General features: G+C 41.0%; 1 protein-coding gene and 1 pseudogene across 2 annotated transcripts in view; one reads left to right on the top strand and one right to left on the bottom strand.

Annotated features, from left to right (window-relative positions):
- Window positions 1–19,785, bottom strand: part of USP31 (ubiquitin specific peptidase 31) — a 65,357-nt gene that overhangs the window by 19,715 nt on the left and 25,857 nt on the right. Inside the window, exons 2-10 of the mRNA XM_032396216.1 lie at window positions 16,770–16,907; window positions 15,421–15,509; window positions 15,237–15,329; window positions 14,476–14,611; window positions 11,837–11,981; window positions 4,663–4,840; window positions 2,121–2,232; window positions 1,413–1,507; window positions 340–417 (exon numbers count right to left, since the gene is read on the bottom strand). Of these exons, the coding sequence (XP_032252107.1) occupies window positions 340–417; window positions 1,413–1,507; window positions 2,121–2,232; window positions 4,663–4,840; window positions 11,837–11,981; window positions 14,476–14,611; window positions 15,237–15,329; window positions 15,421–15,509; window positions 16,770–16,907 (1,064 nt within the window). The remainder of the gene's footprint in view (window positions 1–339; window positions 418–1,412; window positions 1,508–2,120; window positions 2,233–4,662; window positions 4,841–11,836; window positions 11,982–14,475; window positions 14,612–15,236; window positions 15,330–15,420; window positions 15,510–16,769; window positions 16,908–19,785) is intronic.
- LOC116626744 lies at window positions 8,686–9,260 on the top strand (annotated as a pseudogene). Its single transcript, XR_004298324.1, has one exon. The product of XR_004298324.1 is annotated as a 60S ribosomal protein L21-like (transcript).

Genomic DNA, 19,785 nt, shown 5'->3' on the forward strand with positions numbered 1-19,785 from the left:
GCTCCTCACCCAGCATGGATTGAGATTCTCTCTCTTGCCCTCTCCTCCCCCCCCCCCCCCGCTTGAGCATGCTCTCTCTAAAAATAAAAAAAAAAGTAATTGGCCCTGTACAGTAATGAATAAATAGTTCTGTCTGATCAGCAGCAAACATTCTGAGGTTTTTGAGATCCAGACAAAAGAATGTACAGGAAAGAAATAACTGGTTAAATAAAGGATTAGCAACCCACTTGGATACTTAAAGAGAGATTTGTTTCAGCTAATCTGAAAGAGCAAAGGGATGCTATTAAAATGATCATTAAAACAATGATTCTATAAGCACTAAGTAAAAAAAATACTCACAAATCTTTTGTTTCCTTGTCCCATTCTACCACTAACTTCACATGAGCAGTGCCACCTGGTCCACAAGATTTTAACGCCCTAGAGCATGGAGACGAAGTCACATATTATGTTCTAAAGAAATGATTTTACTTATGTCCTATTTGAAATTCGGTATCATAATATGATTACTGAAAATCTTCATCACTGTTCCTCATCAGAAAAAGTTTCTATTGAGACCATTATGACCTCGTATCTAGAATAACTAGGTTACAATTGGACTGAAAAATCCTTAAATTAAAACATCCAGTATAGAAATAAAGAGACTGGAAGCAATCAGTCTCATGTTATAAGGCTGTCCACAATCACTTTTAGATATTCTTTTTTTTTTTTTATGACCTTTCCAACTTTTTGTCTCATTTCTCACCAACCTAAATAGAGACCGGATAATAGTTCCTCTGGAAACAAAGTCTGCTCCTACATCTCTCCTTCTTCTCCATAAACCAAGCACAGAGGTAGTAGAGTGAAGTGACTAAGTCTACTGAGGGAGAGGCGGGACAGAAAGAAGGCTTGAAGAAACGGAATGATCAACAGAGGACACCACACATGCAAAGGCACACACGAAGCGGTGCCACACGTTCCAACAATCCTTGTGCTCTGATACTACTGAAGGTCTAAGATGGGAGGAGGAGAAGAGCGGGGCCTGACAAGCAGGAAGTAAGCAGGGTTCAAACTGTGTAGAGCTTCGTACACCATGGAAGTTGGGCTTTATCTTTTAGGCTACAGGTTTCCATTTAAGATTTCCAGGAGGAAAGTGGCATGATGAGAATTCTACTTTGGAAAACTTCCATCCTGATTGAATATTAAAGTGTAATTTATCTGTAGTCCTGGGACATACATTAATTTGCTTTCCTGATTTCAAAAAAGATCATATATATCATACTCAAATGTGAATGAAAAGTAAAATAAGTATACTTAATTTCTAAACGAGCCTAATGAGCCTACCACACTTACGTAGAAATTATACCAGACATCACTAGAAATCACAGAGGAAGATAAATAAAATTCTAGAAGGTGACTGATTGATCGAATTTTACCTTTCTACCGTTGGGTGGCACAGCGGCTGCTCCTCCTGGGGCAGCAAGTATGTTATCCCCACAACACTGACAACACGCAAACTGAATGGACACACCTGCACCAAACAGAAAAGGAAAATGTGGCTGAATTTCTCTCCAAGGGCATGTGCGTCACAGTGGCATTTCCAAAACAGATGAGAGGGACAGCAAACGCTTTTGCAAAATGCTTCTCTCTGATATTCTTTTAGGTTGTTGAGCCACTCTTACACACTTTAAAGATGATTTATCTAAATGCAATTTACATATCAAACATGTTGTGCAAGACAAGTAATATGCTGCTTTAGGCTGAACCTTAATTTAATGTAAGTCCTCCATGGATACCTTCATATAGTAATCCTAATTTTGAAAATATACAGATACCTGTTCTACAATCTCTCAAAGCTGATCGTGTGCTAATCTTTATTAGATAAATATATATTATAAAGAAATACCTAGCAGTTCAAGGGAATTCTTGCAGTGGCCAGAAAATGAGGGGTAAATCCTTAGTCTTGAAAATCTGAACATAGCTGATTTTACCAAACAGCCGTCCACCAGGGCTCCTCAACATCCCAGCTCAGCGCCTGGTCTTCCCTGAGTGCAGAGGTCCGAAATTCAAATTTCACCACAGTGACTGTTTCTTCACTTGGGTACACATGCATGCTATGCTGGAGTGTCGATATGCTTACTCACCTGGATGCAAACTGTGGGCCTCAAGAAATACTTCATCTTCTCCAAGATTTCCTTCTGCAGAAGGTCCCACGCTATTGTCTTCTCTAAGTGCAGCACAAAAGGCAGTCCAAATCTAACACACATAAATATTGTAATCACCTTAAAAGTACTGCAATCCCTTTAATATTGTAATTCTTTATTCATGGTCTCTTAAAATGGAACGACTATATGATTGGCTTTAGGACAGTTCTCAAAATAAAACAAACAGGAAATTTAATAGTTACTCCCATAAGTAGATGAAAAAGTCAGCAGAGAAGCTTAGATTTCTAAACAAAATTTAACAGTTCATGTGTCAAAATGGCTTCTAGACGATACTAGGTAGCAAGAGGACAGGATCAATGAATATGGTGAGGAAAGACGACGGGAGTGGACATGGTCTGGCTAACAGCATGGGTCCCCATGTAAGGGGCTGCGTGCTGGAGGAACAGACAAGGCTAGAAGGTCTGGCAGGCAGGGGGCCACAGCCTGGCCGTCTGACAAGGAAGGCACTGGCAAGCAAGTGACACAGAAAGTCAGCTCCCAGCCTGCAGCAGAAGCCATGTGGCCCCTGCCCGTGCTGGGCTCCTAGGAGTACCGTACCCCGGTTCTCAGCTTTGGCTATACACTGAGATCACCAAGGGAGCTTTAAAACACAGTGATGCCCAAGTGCAGCCCCCGAGATTCTGCTGTAATCACTCTGGTACATGGCCCAAGCACAGATTTGCTGAGGAACCCCCAGGTGGTTCTGATATGCAGCCAGGGCCGAGGACCCCTGGCCCAGCCACGCTCTCATGCAAGCCCAGCCACTCAGACCTATTCTTTTGCCCTACACATGTCCTACTCACTCTCTGTGCGGTCAACTTCCGCCGCTCAGTACACCCCTCCCACCCTTCCTCTAGGCCACCTCCTACTCACTCACATCAAGACCCAGCAGAGGGATTCTTCTCCAGGAAGCACCCTGTTGATTTGTTCCCTGTGCTATCTGGGCCACGGCATTCACTCCACCGTGCTGCAAATACTGTCCATCTTCCTGCCTCCACCAGTAGACTGAGTTAACTGACAGCAGGAACTATGATTTATCACAGTACCCTACACCCAGTCAATGCCCAGAAATCCGTACATGCTTAATGAATGAACAAAGGAGCCAAGAGATAATCCCTGACTCAGGCTGAAGCAGAGGCACTCGGATCAAGAAAGCGGTTCCTAACAGCCTCAGTCTACACACAGTACTCCACAAACAGCACTGTGATGTGAAAGAAATGACAAGCACATGTAAATCAGCCACTCCTATTTTTCACATGGTCATGTCTTCCCTTGTAAGAGAAGAGCATCATTACAAAAGGGACTCCACAAGTTCTTTATTTTTTATCAACACACTGAGCTGCCTTTCTTTCCACCCCTTAAATAAGCATGCCAAGTTCTCCTTAGTCTCAGGGTCTTTGTACTCATGTTCTCTCCCCATGCAGCCTTCTCCCCAGAGGCTCACATCACTCACACCGTCTCCTCAGCTCCATGCTGCTTCCTCAGGTGGACCTCCCTGTCCCCATCTCTAGCATGGTCTGGCTACCCCCACACCAGCACACTCCATCATCCAGGCCTGCTTTAATATCTTCAAAATGGTGAGGACTGTCTGAAGTGACATGTGTTTACTTGTTTATAGTCGGTCTGTCCTCACTGGGATGTAAGCTCCACAAGAACACAGTCTGTCTTGTTCACTGCTCTATCCCCAGTGTTAGAACAGTGCCCAACACACTGTAAACACTAAAGTATTTGTTAACAAGTATCATAAATATACAAATCAACACATTTCATACTTAAGTTATTTAACCATCATTAAATAAGGAAGTTATTTCTAAGCAACATTTTAAAAGACTAATAAAATGCTACCCTGACAAACAGTAGAAACAGAGTCCTTTGTCCCTGAAACATATCCATATTTCATTATTACTCAGGTTACATTACTACTGTGATAGAACAGCTTTAAAAGATAGTCTAAAACTCCCATATATTCTTAGCAGGAAACAGATTTGAGAGAGATTTGCAACTCCCGAATTTCTGACTTAAGTAGCTGAATGAACAGTACTGCCATTTGCTGAGACAGGAAATACTGGAGAGCCAGATTTACAGAGAAAGAGAATCAGTTCAGTTTGGAACATAAGGCTGAGGTGCATGTACCATTCAAGTAGATATGTTAAGAATTAAAAAAAAAAAAAAGGCTGTTAAGAAAGTAGCTGGATATAGGCCTATAGGCCCCATGAGGAACCTGAGCTAAAAATAAACACATGAACCGAGCCTTTAACAACTAGACGAGCTTGAAGAGCCTTTCTAATTCAGATTCTATCATCCTAATTTTATATTCTCCTCCTCCCAACCCCTCAAAATCAGGTCAACTTATACACATATTCTTTCTAAATATCAGGATCAAAAATTAATAAAAGTAAGGGTTTTTCATCCCCACTTTTTAAAATGTTTGAAAATATTGGACTTTTAAAGTTTCAGCACTTATTAGTAAGCCAGTTTTTACCTTTTCCCTTGCTGCCCAGTGCAGGCTCGGTTACACACTAATAGAACAATCTTGTCGTTTCCCGCTCTTGCTGGGGGCAAGTCTGTTTTCCCTTGCTTTGCTGCAGTTTGTGTAGAAGACAGTCGATGATGATCCAAGCCAAATTTCAAGTGGTTTAGATTGTTATTTAAGTGGATTCCTGGAAAAATAAAAATAAAAAACTTATTCTATCAATTCAAAATTCTTTTCATTCATTACAAAGACATTTACGCAATAGAGAAATTAAGAAGTTGCATTATGTAAACTATAATCAAACCCCCCCAAATGATCTACTTTGAGATAACTTATCCAGTCATTAAAATAATTTTTTTCTTCTTCTTTTCTTTTTTTTTTTTTTTTTAAGTAGGCTCCATATCCAGCGTGGAGCCCAAGTGGGGCTTGAACTCACGACCCTGAGATCAAGACCTGAGCTGAAATCAAGAGTCAGAGGCTTAACCAACTGAGCCACCCAGGCATCCCATCATTAAAATACCTTAAGCATCCATCATTTCCTTTAAACTAGCTTTATGTATCTTGAAAACTGAAATTTAAAACTCTTCACTTGAAGTCACCTGGGTGGCTCAGTCAGCTGAGCATCTGACTCGATTTCAGCTCAGGTCATGATCTCGGGGTCCTCAGATCGAGCCCCACATCAGGCTCCACAGGTGGTGGGGAGTCTGCTTGAGGATTCTCTCTCTCTCCCTCTGCTCCACCCCCCACCCATGGATGCTCTCTCTCTCTCTCAAATAAATCTTTAAAAATAAAAAACAATAACCTCTTCACTTGAGTGAATACTGGATACAGTTTTAGAAGAGCAAGTTTGCAGAGATGATCCACCAAGACAAATTTAAGGTAAGACCATGCAACCAGTAACCAAATAAATTGGAAAAAAAAATTAAGACTAGTAAATGTGGAATGATCTTCAATATTCTAACTGCAGTTTCTTCTCCCTAATTAAAGAGCCAGAATTATAAAAAACAAAAGATAAACCACACTTATGGGAGTCACAGCCATTACAGGACATGTCAACTTTAATACAATCAATCACACTAGATGGACCTACATTTAAGTGAACAAAAATATATGATTGATTGGCATGATACAGGTTGCTGAAAATCAGGTGAAAAGAGAGCTGTCAATCAGAGCTACTCAGCAATTCAGCACCTAGTACAATGCCCTGTACTTAGGAGAAACTCAATTAAGTGCTTGATTAAACAACTGTTCATTTCGATGGAATACTATTCAGCCATAAAAAAGAAGGAAATCTTGCCATTTGCAACAACATGGATGGACCTTGAGGACATTATGCTAAGTGAAAGAAGTCAGAGAAAGATAAATACCATACGATTTCATTATATGTGGAATTTAAGACAACAACAATGAAACCACGCTCACATATACAGAGAACAGATTAGTGGTTGCAGGGGTTGGGTGGTGTCAGGCAAAATTAGTGGAAGGGGATCAAAAGGTACAAACTTCCAGTTATAAAATAAATAAGGGGATGTAATGTACAGCATGGTGACTACAGTTAATAATAATACTGTACTGTATATTTGAAAGTTGCTAAGAGAGTAGATCTTAAAAGTTCTCATCACAATAAAAAAATTTTTGTAACTATATGGAGATGGATGTTAACTAGACTTCCTGTGATGATCATTTTGCAGTATATACAAATACTGAATCATTATGTTGTACCCCTGAAACTAACATGTTATATGTGAATTACACCTCAATAAAAAAATAATAAAATTAAATTAAAATAACTGTTCACTTCTTTAATCCTCTGAAGTACAACCTAAGGAAATTATACCCAAACTTGGAAATAGAAGAAAGCCCTCCAGGTTGCCTAGGTGGCTCAGTCAGTTAAGCATCTGCCTTCAGTTCAGGTCATGATCTCAGGGTCCTGGGATCAAACCCCACGTCAGGCTCCCTGATCAGGAGGAATCTGCTTCTGCCTCTCCCCATTCCCCGTGCTCTCTCACTCACTCTCAAATAAATAAAAATCTTAAAAGAAAAAAGACAAAAGCCCTCCACCACCACCACCACACACACACACACAAATAAGACCACCACCAAAAGGAGAATAAAATAAAAAGTGGTTATACAAAAGTATTCGTAGCAGCATTTTAGCAATAACCTAAATATCCAGCAATATAAGACTTGCCAAACCTATTAAGGGACATCAGCATTACAGCAATTTAAAATGACTAGTATGTGGTTAATCAAAATAAATTCCAGGTGAATTAGAGTTTAAAAAAAAAAGTATACAGAAACTAGAAGTAAGAAAAAATGGAATCTTCATCAAGCTATTAGAGAGAGTAACTTTTTAAGCTTAAACACCAAAAAGAAATCACAAAAGGAAGAACAGATTTCACTCCATAGCCATTTTAAACTTCGGTATGAGAAAATAAAAATAAAAGAAGTCTGAATTTGAGACAATGAACGACCTCATTTCCCACCTCCTTGCAGAAGGCTGGGAAGACCTGTTCTAAAGTGATGAGGGTCCCTCATGACATGAAGGGTACCACTCAACTGCACAGAAATCAAGCTCTGTGTTCAAAAAGCACACCCACTTACTACCAGCTGCATGACTGGGATGGTTACTCAACCACCCCAAGTCTTCGCTCTCTCATTTGCAAAGTGGGGAAGGTAGCAGCTTCATATGTCTCAAGTAAGTTATTTACAAGGCTTTAACAGAGGCTAACACATACTCAATAAGTGGTATAGTCTTCCAAAAGACACTCTCTGGTCAGTAGATGATAAACTTGGACCTCACCAAATTCAATTAAAAACAGAAACTTAGTGTTAACCCTTAGCCATGGGGGTGTGAAAGGGGATTTGAGCAAATTTTCAGTTGAACAAACATTAACTGGGCTCTTGTTATGCATTAGGAACTATACTGAACTGCTGGGTACAGAAAGATAAAACACAGCCCCAACTACAGAGAATTTCGCAGTGTGGTGGAAGGACAGAGGAGAAAAAAGATTATTTGCACACAACGTGCTGGTGTCAGAGATTAGCAGAAGATGTGACTGGAGCAAGGAGGAGGAAGTCAGCCAGCCCGACTGGGGGGGGGGGGGGGGTGCCCGGCGGGGCGGGGGGGGGGGAAGCTTTCTGGAAAAGGTGATAACTGAGTATTCTTTTACTGTAATGTAATAAAAGTAGAAAACAATTTGAACAAAGCACACACATGAAAATGCAACTGGAAAACAAAAAGAAGCTGCTAGGTCAAAGAAAAATTAAAACTGAAATAACAGACTCCTTAGAAAATAATAATGTAAATATGGGTATACCAGAGATAACGGAATCCTAGGCTGGCAATGGAGAAAGCTGACCAACCCAACATACAGAATTACGTAAAGGTTCAGAAACTAGAGGCACCTATCGAAGTAGGTGGTGAAGAAAAAGAGGAACTAAAATAAGGACATTCAACAAGGGCACCAAGATCATTCATAGCGGAAAGAATGGTATCTCCAACAAATGGTGCTAGGATTACTGACTGTTTACATACAACAAAAGAATGCAGCTGAACACCCACCTCAAACCATATTCAAAAATTAACTCAAAATGGCGCAAAGACCTAAATGTAAGAGCTAAAACTACAAAACCCCTACAAGTAAACACAGGGGTAAACTTCATGGTCCTGGATTTAATGATGAAATCTTAGATAAGCAACAAAAAGCATAAGCAACAAAAGAAGAAAATAATTAGACTTCATCAAAACTAAGAACTTTTTGTGCATCAAAAGACACTATCAAGAAAGTGAAAAGGCAATCTATAGAATGGGAGAAAATATTTGGAAGTCATATACCTGATAAGGGTCTAGAATCCAGCATATATAAAGAACTCTTACAACTCAGTAAATTTACATCCCAATTTAAAAATGGGGAAAAAATTTGAATAGACATTTTTCTAAAGAAGGTAAACAAATGTCCAACAAGCACATGAACAGATGATCAACATCATTTATCATGCAAATACAAGCAAAAAGACACACCACTTCACACCCACTGGGATGGCTATAATCAAAAAGATGGAAAATAGCTTCCTTTCGGCCGGAACCGCCATCTTCCAGTAATTCGCCAAAATGACCAACACAAAGGGAAAGAGGAGAGGTACCCGCTATATGTTCTCTAGACCTTTTAGAAAACATGGAGTTGTTCCTTTGGCCACATACATGCGAATCTATAAGAAAGGTGATATTGTGGACATCAAGGGAATGGGCACTGTTCAAAAAGGAATGCCCCACAAATGTTACCATGGCAAAACTGGAAGAGTCTACAATGTTACTCAGCATGCTGTTGGCATTGTTGTAAACAAACAAGGGCAAGATTCTTGCCAAGAGAATTAATGTACGCATTGAGTATATTAAACACTCAAAGAGCCGAGACAGATTCCTGAAGAGTGTGAAGGAAAATGATCAGAAAAAGAAGGAAGCCAAAGAGAAAGGTACTTGGGTTCAACTGAAGCGCCAGCCTGCCCCACCCAGAGAAGCACACTTTGTGAGAACTAATGGAAAGGAGCCCAAACTGCTGGAACCCATTCCCTATGAATTCATGGCATGATAAATGTAAAGTAAATAAAAGACCTCAAGACTGTAAAAATGTTTCTCTTAATTGAGTAGAAGTGTGGTGTCCTTTCCCCCCAAAAAATATTTAAAGCAAACTTTGTGTCCTAAAAAAAAAAAAAAAGATGGAAAATAATAAATGTTGGCAAGAATGTGGAGAAATTATGACCCTCATATATTGGTGGATGAAAAATGATTCACCTGTTGCAGAAAACAGTCTGACAATTCCTCAGAAAGTTAAACACAGAATTACCATGACCCAGTGTTTCCACTCCTAGGTGTGTGTATGTGGGTGTATCCCCAAAAAACTCTAAACAGGTATTCAAACAAATATTTGTACATGAATGGTCATAACAGCACTATTTCATAATGTGGAAACAACCCAAATGTCCATCAACAGATAATGGACAAACAAAATGGATAAACACTGGATAAACAAAATGTGGTATATACATACAATGGACTACACTTCAGCCATAAAAAGGACTGAAGGACTGATACATGCTACAACACTGATGAACCTTGAAACATTATGCTAAATGAAAGAAGCAAGTCACAAAAAGCCACATATTATATGATTCTGTTCACATGAACGTCTAAAGTAGGGAAATCTACAGAGACAGAGAGTAGAATAGTGGTTGCTTAGGACTGGGTGAGATGGGGAGATGCAGGGAGGCGTGTGTAGGGGAGACAAAGTAGGAGCTGAGAAAGGAGCTGGAGAAATGAATTCTCAACAGAGCAAACAGTTGGAAAGTATAAAAGTACATGACATATTCGAGAAATAGAGAGTAACCTAGATAGGGTACATGGGGAAGGAGATGGAGTATAGTAAAGAGGCTGGAAAGAAAGGCAAGAACCAACCATGACGGGCCATGCATTCTTCCAAGGTGTTCAGATTTAATCTCAAAGGGGAAACACTGGCAAATCAATAAGCATATAATATGATCAGAAACGTATATCCAAATAAGTCTGGTGGCACCATGGAAAAAAAACAGAAGAAAGTCTAGGGGTAAAGATAGTAGAGATATTACTAGAAAAGCCCAGCTGAGACTGGTCTGAGCTGTACCAGTGGCAAGAGGATGAGGAGTAAAACTGCATAGTGTTTAATCATTTCTATGTGAATTTTGAGGGAGAAGTGCTTAGATCCACCTTGGGTGAAAAGAAGGATGGTGGTACCATGATTCCAGAGAAGAAACGCAGGAGGATCAGGTCTAAGAAATGCTGAGTGTTAAGACGACGCAGGACTTCTAAGCAGAGATTCCAATGGACAGTTAAAAGTCAGGGAATGGAGGGGCGCCTGGGTGGCTCAGTCGTTAAGTATCTGCCTTCGGCTCAGGTCATGATCCCAGGATCCTGGGATCGAGCCCCGCATCAGGCTCCCTGCTCCACTGGAAGCCTGCTTCTCCCTCTCCCACTCCCCCTGCTTGTGTTCCCTCTCTTGCTGTGTCTCTCTGTCAAATAAATAAATAAAATCTTAAAAAAAAAAAAAAAGAAAAGAAAAGTCAGGGTATGGAAGGAGAAGAAAAGAGGATGAGCAGGGAGGTTCAGTTCTAAAAATCATGGCAGAAAGACACTGCTGGGACTAGGTTCTCAGTTCAGCAGTTCTCGAGCTTTGGTGTGCATTGGAATCACCTGTGAAAAACAGCATGCTGGGCCCCACCCCCAGAGGCTCTCGTTCAGTAGGTCTGGAGTGGGGTCCAAGAATCTGCATTTCTAACCATGTCCCAGGTGCCTCTCAAGCTTTAATAATCACTGGAGTAAAGAAAAAGAACAGAAGCCCCAGAACCATGAAGAACACTAAGGCCAAGAACAAAGTTTGAGTTGCCTAGCAACTTTCAAAATCAGAAATAGCCCCCAAATCCTCCAAGCACAGTTGAGAGACAGGCTAAATTCTGTATCACAGCCCAAATCATAGGAAAAGGAATGGCACTGTCCACAGCTGTACTTTCTTTTGCTGCCTATTGATGCAAATTTCTTAAAAGCAAGGTATCAAGAAAACATTTTATAGCAGAGAGTTAGAATTTAGAAATTAAGCATTGGAGCAGGTAACAAAATGCAAAAAAAAAAAAAAGGCAGCTATGGCATCATGCATCTTCCCAAATGCTGTCATAAGATGCTTAAGAAGCCACTTAACAGGGCGCCTAGGTGGCTCAGATGGTTGGGCATCTGCCTTCGGCTCAGGTCATGATCCCGGGGTCCTGGGATCGAGTCCCACGTTGAGCTCCCTGCTCCTTGGGGAGCCTGCTTCTCCCTCTGCCTCTGCCTCTCTCTCTGTGTGTCTTTCATGAATAAATAAATAAAATCTTTAAAAAAAAAAAAAAAAGAAACCACTTAAAAGAAAAGGAGGAAGGATTCAGTCAGTTCTGAGCCTCAGATAGGGGCTTAGAAACTAAGGAAATATCTTTGCCTGAAACAGTGAGAACTGCCTTCTTCCAGAGAAATGTTACCATAGAATTTATACCATCATAAAAATAAGTGTTATGTGTATTTTACCATAATTTTAAAAAGTATGCCATCATATAATAGACACCTCAAAGGGCAGACAGTTGTGAAACCTGCAAACCCTTATGGAAACAGATGCTCATTTACCTCTTTGACTGAGAATTCCTTCAGGCCTAAATATTTCTGGAGTCTCAAAGGCAAAAATGCAGTCGCTTTCATGGACTGTTTCCAGGTCGTCAGTGTCACAAAAGGAACGATGGAACCCATCATAGTACATTTCCGTTAACACAATCTAAAAATGGGAAAAATGTAAACAGTTGGGTAACTGGAAAGCCAATAAGAATTGATCTCCCGATTCTACCATGAGCTTTTCCAGCCCGTCAGGGCTTGCGGGGACGTGAGAGGGCTCTGAAACACGTCACGGAGCCCACACTATCTGCCTTTAGTAAGCGAACTGTAGAAGCACGATATCCTCTGTAAATGTATATATGCTCTCATTTCAGAACACTATGGCACTGAATCCAGAGTTCCTCTAAGTTTTCATGAAGAAGAGCCCCCAGGAAATGACAAAGTATAAGCCCCTTGTCTCACAAGGGGAAGAAACTGAAGAGAGGTGGGAGACTTGCCAACGAGTATCTGACTATTCAGTCTCGCAGCAAGCACAGAGTCCACATCTGATTCCAAGACTTTCTCCTACATCAGTAACTTTTCTTTGTTTCAGGTTAAAAAATGACATACAACCACGGATTTTGTAATAGGAAAAAAAAATGAAATCAACTCAAATGTCCAACAATAGGAACTAGTTAAATATATTATAGTCCTACTGTAATTACAAAGAATGAGCCGAATATATTTGCACCAACATGGAAAGATCTCCTAGTTAAATAAGATGTAACATAAAGAATAATGTGTTAATCAATTCCATTTTTATAAAATAACAAGTGTAGTATATGCATAGGAAAAAATAGGAGTGAATATACAACACAGTATTAGAGTTAGTAACTCTTAGTTCTAAGATACTTAGGACAAGATACTTCCACTTTCTGAGTCCTGTTTCTGAAATGGCTGAGTATTTCACAATAAAACAAAACAAAACAAAACAAAAAAGATGGGGAAAAAAACAATGGAAACATTTAGATGCTCATTACATGCTCAGCAGCACTGTCTAGAGAAAAAGCACTGGATTGGGCATGAAGAGGTTCCAGTCCCAGCCTGCCACCAACCAGCCCTATGCTCTTGAACAAGTCACATGGTTTCTCTGGGCCTCCTTCAAATGAGGGGGTTGGAAGGGACCCCTAAAATCCCCTCTGCTAATGCAAACATACTATGAGTCTGTGAGGTGAAACAGGCTGGTGGCACATTCCACAAATAGTCCAAGAAAAATATCCCTAGCACATTTTTCTTCTGATGAGTTTAATAACCACATTGTTTTTCTGCAGGTGAACATGCAAGATAATTTATTTTCTCCAGCAAGCTAAGGTCAAAAACAAACTTGTAATTCTATCAGCCATTTAAATCACATGCAAAAAAAGCCCGAGAGCACTGAAAGCTTTAAAGGTACAACCAGGGGGCGCCTGGGTGGCTCAGTCGTTAAGTGTCTGCCTTCCGCTCAGGTCATGATCTCAGGGTCCTGGGATTGAGCCCCACATCGGGCTCCCTGCTCTGCGGGAAGCCTGCTTCTCCCTCCCCCACTCCCCCTGCTTGTGTTCCTTCTCTCGCCGTGTCTCTCTCTGTCAAATAAATAAAATCTTTAAAAAAATAAAATAAAGATACAACCAGATCTGCCCTGCACACACAGCTCAGCCTGCCTCCCTCTTTCAGTCTTATCCCTCATCCTGAAGGGAAAAAAAGAATCAAAAAGCACTTGAGAGTAAGGAAGAATATGAACATTTTATCAACACACCAGTACTTGGCCTATGAAAATATGAGATATTCGCCATATTAAAGTAATACCACTGGTTGTATTTGTTTTACTGTGGTAACTTCCCAAATGAAGCCACATGAGGCCAACGTACAAAACACCTTTATTAATCATGTGATTACATAGCAGCTTCCAGAAGCTATCTAGGGAAAACTTATTCTACCACAGGATCATCTTTCTTAGTAAATCTAAAATAAGAAACGTTTTTCTAAATAAAATCATAATAGTGAATTGAGTAAAAACTGTATGCAAAAATGTCAAGTAACAAATAGGCTAAAAGTATTTTGGGTCAATTTAAATATAACTACTTATCAAAAATTTACCCAAAAAAAGAAGGCAGAAGGGGCACAACATTCCTTCCTCTCGTCTAAATGAAGTGAGTCTCTGACCCAGCTTTAAGCAGGAAGCGACCATACTGAGCATCTGTATGTCCTGTACCAGCAGGAAGATATCCATTCTTATCACCACAATGGAGAGGGGTTTTCAAGAGCCACTAGTGGAGTTTTCTAAGCCTCTGTGACCTTCAAATACCACAGGGATGCTCTTCCTATTGCCCACATAAGCATTCATAAGGCTAGTTTAAGAGAGGCTGAGTAATTATACTTTATAAACAAAGCTAAAAGAAGGTCTTGGTGTCAAGTCACAGCTTTGCTTTTAAAAATATATGTACAATTAAATGAAGCTTGAAAAGTTTTGATGTACATTTTCCCTCTTTGGGTCTTGATTTTTCTTTCCTCAATACAGACACAACTGGTTTTACATTTCTATCTAACCATACTTGGCAGAGGACTGTTAGAAAATTCCAGGAAAACAGAAAGCAACACTTTTATGGCTCATATGTAACTGGCCTGAGCAGGCTTATTACCTGATCAGTGGGGATCTTTGTTTCCATAGACACTGCTTCCCGAAGCCTGGCGACAGTCCCAGACAGAGGCACGGCCACACCAATCCTCATGCAGTGAGAACATTTCCCCTGATACACTACGGTAACATAGAGAGGCCTGTGCAGATCAAAGTCAGATCTTCTCATTAGGCACTTACTTCAACTAAAATACAGAAGCAAAACAAACCTGATCTGAAATTAACACAAAACTGAAGCTAACCCACACCTTTATTTGGAAGCCAAAGGGGAAAAAAAAAAATCTCATCTGGACCTAAGTGGAACCAGAAAACAATAATCAAGACATCTCTGGAAAAGGCAGTCAAACAAAATATAACATATCAACACTTGATTCTGTGGTTTGAATGTTCTTTACAACAGCATTAACTCTCAAAAATTTTGAAAAACAGTTCAAATAAAGCAACTAATTAAAAGTGCAACATAAAGTCTCTAGAAAATCTAGAAGGCACTCAACAACCCTCCCCCTGCCCCACACTATCAGTGGATGAGCAACTGAACAGACGACAACCACAGGGACTGTAAAAAGACGCTTGCCCCATGTGCCTGCTCACCCTGCACATTGAGACCAGGATTTACAGACTTCTGTAAGGTTTTTACAATGCCTGTATTCAAGTTATCACTAATCCCATTACTTGTCTCAATAAGTAAGGAGCCCTAACAGGAGCCTACAGAGGAAAGGAATACACAGGAATGTACAGTCGTAATTTTATTACATCTGTTCTTACCTTGTGTGGGGTAGAGGAATTGGCAAAGAAATGCAGAGGAAAGGGTCAAAAGTGTTGCTCTGCTTCTGACAGTGAGGACATGTCAAAGAAGATCTTCAGAAACAAAAACGAAAGACACGCACAGTAAGATCATCTAGAGCTGTGTCAAGCAGACCACGTAAGAGACAATTTGATATGTTCATACCTGTACTGGGCTTGAAAAAGTTCTTGTACAAAAGTGCTACAGACAGGAAAAGATGGTCCCTCGGGCATCATATCAGTCTCTGACGGTGGCTAAAAAAAGGGAAAGTACAATTTCACACGTTAGAAGTACCAATTCTTGATGGAAGATGAACCTGAAACAGTCACAAATGTCCTTGACTTCCTCTACAAGCAGTACATCAAGTCCAGATGTTCCCATGAAAAGGATGTGCTCCAGGCATCGGAACGCAGCGGCCAGGACGGGGGTCACGAGGACGCATGTCACAGGCTCTCCCACAGACCATGCCTGTGCTGGTCTCTCCACCCCACCCAGTCCGGCAGTCCTTCCACAGGGTGCTCCCATCTCCCTCCAGCTCCGAAGGTCTCCCTCTGGCCTCTTCCAGGAAATAACCCTAGCCACGGTGCCCACCTGCTCAGGCCCCTGCCCGCTGCACTGCTCGCTGGGATGCCCAGCCACTCGATGGCATACTGAATTGGCCTTTTCATGTCCACCCACCCGATAGTCACTGAGCACCTGCAGAGAGTCCCGCAAAGGATATTAAGACACAAAAATAAATAAGACACAGTGCCTGACCTTAAGTATATCTCAATCTGGTGGGAGAGCCAGCCACAAGCACATGGTCCTAGGACAGTACAGAGTGTCCGGGCACAGAAGGACCTTGAATCAGAATTACTAAACACCTTACAAAACCACAGACTGAAATTTCGAGATACAGTGCAGAATTATCAAAAACTTTAAAAGTGGCAAGAAAATAACAACTCTTTGGTCTTAATTATTTCCATTATATAAATCATTTTACCAATCATATTAAGGTTGCATGCATAAAAATTGAGGATGAATCACCGTTTCTTGGTAGAATATTCTAGGGGTTCAGTTCCTATACTCAAATCCAATTGTAACAGCAAAGACCTCCACTCATTTCCTTTTTGAGTGTGTATTCATTTCAGTGAGCTACAAGGCTACATGTCTCACTGGAAAAGAAACCAATTTCTGCTTTAAAAACAGCTTAGTGAACTGGAATCACCTGATTGTAGTCTAAAGCTAGTCATACATGCAAATATGTCCCCTCTCACTAGACTCTAAGTTCCTTAGACAGAGCATCTCTCTTATGCTGCCAGCAAGCAGTAAACACGGGAAAACTCCTCTAAGTATCCCTGAATTTTATACTCACCCAGAGCGTAGTTGATTTCACTATATTAACTAAATGCAAACTGCAACAACTCCTCAGGGGAGGTTTGAGAAAAGAATCTACACTCACTCCATTCACTAAACCACCACAGAGCTCCCTGCTCATGGCTCCTTGGCTGCCCCAGCAGGGTGCACACCCTCACCTTCAGAGGAGGCTGGCCGCTCTGCTTCACAGCATGATTGAGGTCTTCATGAACTCGGTCCAGAAGCCACAGCAGAAACTCCTGGGCGTCATGCTGGGAATTTCCCCGATATTGCAGTGCGTTCTTTGACACAATACTCTACACAGGTAAATAAATCAAAGCGCCTAGTTGAGTTCCTGGCTTTAAAGATGAACTATTTATAATCCCAAAGAGGGATGCAAAATCTCAAGGGTGTTAGAGTAACTTCCTAGAAAGACACAGCAATATAAAAACAGATGCTTATGTGAAAACCCCACCTCCAGAAACGTGTACAGAAGACTTAAATGCACCTATCCAACAATCCTACTTTGAGGAATATATCTAAAGAAACCATCAAACAGCATGCCAAGACTTCTAAGAAAATATTCATTCATCAGGCTTTATAATAGCAAAAAGTTAGTAATAACTTGAACATCTTAAAAATGAGAACTGGTTAAATAAGTAACATAGTATTGAATTATAAACCCAAGTATGAAATAAACACATCTATAAAACATAAATGATTGAGTAAATAAATAAGAAATAAGTCTTCCTTATAGAATTCCAAATAATCAATGTCAATAGTTCCCTCTCAGGAGTTGGACCTTAACCTTCTACCTTGAATAGTGACTTGCTTCCAAAGACTAGAATATGGAAAGAGCGGTGGCCAATGAAAGGTTCTCAGTGAAATGGTTAAGTTCATGGCTCTGGAGCATAAGGCCTGGGTTCAAATTGCTCTCCCACCACTTGTATTTGTGAGACCGGGGCTTACTCCCTTCCAAAGTAAAAGGGAGAATGGTAATTTAATGTGGTGGTTAAGTAAGATGCATGCACAACATTTCACATGTAAGTAAGATATAATAAGCACTCAAATTTCAGCTGAATATGGGATTTGGAAGTAGGGAGGAAGAAGGGGACACAACTGCACAAAGGGAGGGCAGTGAAGAGACAAAGGCACTGATGAGGCAAGAAAATAATGAGGATCCAAGCTAAGGCAGTGAGGACAGAAACATGAAGGCAGACCTGAGAGATTTAGGAATTTAGGCAGTAGACTCAGTAGGATTTGTGACCTAATGAATGGGGACAGTGAGAAAGGAGGCATTAACGTCCCCAAGGTGTCCTATCTAGATGATGAGCAACTGATGGTACCCCTCATCAAGACAAAATGAAAAAGAAGTCTGGGGAAGATGATAATGAGTCCCCTTTCAAATCCACTGCATTTAAAGTTCTGTGGAACCTCCAAGTGGAAGTACCTGGTAAATAAATGAAGAATACAGATCTGGGGCTCAGTGGAAGAGTGCACCCTAATGACAAAGATTTGCAAGTCAACAGATGGGTGGTAGTTGAAATCATGAGTATAGCTGAGATTGCCCAGACATGGTCATGAGAGATCAAGTCAGAGAACAAATATATTTGGGGGCCCTCAAAGGAGACCAAGAAAAGGCCACCAAAGACATGGCAAGAAAAGCAGGAGAACAGAGTCTCAAGAGTCAAGAGAAGAGGGTTATGAAGGAGAGAGTGATGAATGGCGTTAAGAATGATAAAATAGGACAAAGAACTAAAAACTGTCCACTGCATTTTCCAATTAAGAAGATTATAGGGGAGCGCCTAGCTGGCTCAGTCGGTGGAGTGTGTAACTCTTGAGCTCGGGGTTGTGGGTCTGACTCTCACGTTAGGTATAGAGATCACTTAATAAAATATTAAGGGGCGCTTGGGTGGCTCAGTTGGTTAAGTTCCAACTCTTGGTTTTGGCTCAGGCCATGATCTCATGGGTAGTGGGATCGAGCCCCGCATCAGACTCCACGCCCAGTGGGGAGTCTGCTTGAAGATTCTCTCCCTCTGCCCCTCCCCCCACTCACTCCCTCACTCTAAAATAAATAAATAAATCTTTAAAAAGATATTTAAAAAAAAGAAGGGACAGATTTACAACTTGATTATGAAGAAGAACCATCATAACCTGATGATCAGTTAAATGTGAATGATAACAAAAAGACGATTTATGAAGATTCAAATTCAAGGAGGAAAAAAATCAAAGGGACACAAATGAGAGAGAAGACTGAAGTGTCAACTGGCAAAATTTATTATTGGATAAAGTGAGCAAAGGAGAAGAAGGACCCTGATAACAAAGTTTCAGTGACTAGAAGGATACTACCTGAATGCTATCTCAGACAAAGGTACACAAAAGGAGAAATGGGTGTGGGGAGTCTTCACTATACTACAAAACTTCCCCCAGGGTCAGACACCACCTGAATCATCAAATCCAGTATTTTCTTTCTTGGGCTTCACCTTCCTCAATCTCCCTGTAGCATTTTATACCTGACACCTTACTTCATCTTGAAACAGTTTGGCTTATGGCCTTATGCACTCATTTAGGAGAATCAAAGCCAGAGCCATTTGGTGTGGACAGTGGGAAAATGTGAGCTACAGAAGAAAGAGAAGATTTCCCAGTAAAGGGGCGCCTGGGTGGCTCAGTCATTAAACGTCTGCCTTCGGCTCAGGTCATGATCCCAGGGTCCTGGGATCGAGCCCCACATCGTGCTCCCTGCTCTGCGGGAAGCCTGCTTCTCCCTCACCCACTCCCCCTGCTTGTGTTCCTTCTCTTGCTGTGTCTCTGTCAAATAAATAAATAAAATCTTTAAAAAAAAAAGAGAGAGAAGATTTCCCAGTAAAGAAAAAAAAAAGACCAATAAAAGCCATCAGCACTAGCAGCACCCCTGATGGTGTGGCCGACTCAGGATAGAAAAGAAACAAGTGACTGGTAATACTATACTAAGGGATACAAAGAAGAAATGAGGGAAGGGGGCGCCTGGGTGGCTTAGTCGTTAGGCATCTGCCTTCGGCTCAGGTCATGATCCCGGGGTCCTGGGATCGAGCCCCACATCAGGCTCCCTGCTCAGCGGGAAGCCTGCTTCTCCCTCTCCCACTCCCCTTGCTTGTGTTCCCTCTCTCGCTGTGTCTCTCTCTGTCAAATAAATAAATAAAAACAAAACAAAACAAA

This window comes from Phoca vitulina, unplaced genomic scaffold (assembly GCF_004348235.1).
Source record: "Phoca vitulina isolate PV1807 unplaced genomic scaffold, GSC_HSeal_1.0 scaffold90, whole genome shotgun sequence".
NCBI lineage: Eukaryota > Metazoa > Chordata > Mammalia > Carnivora > Phocidae > Phoca > Phoca vitulina.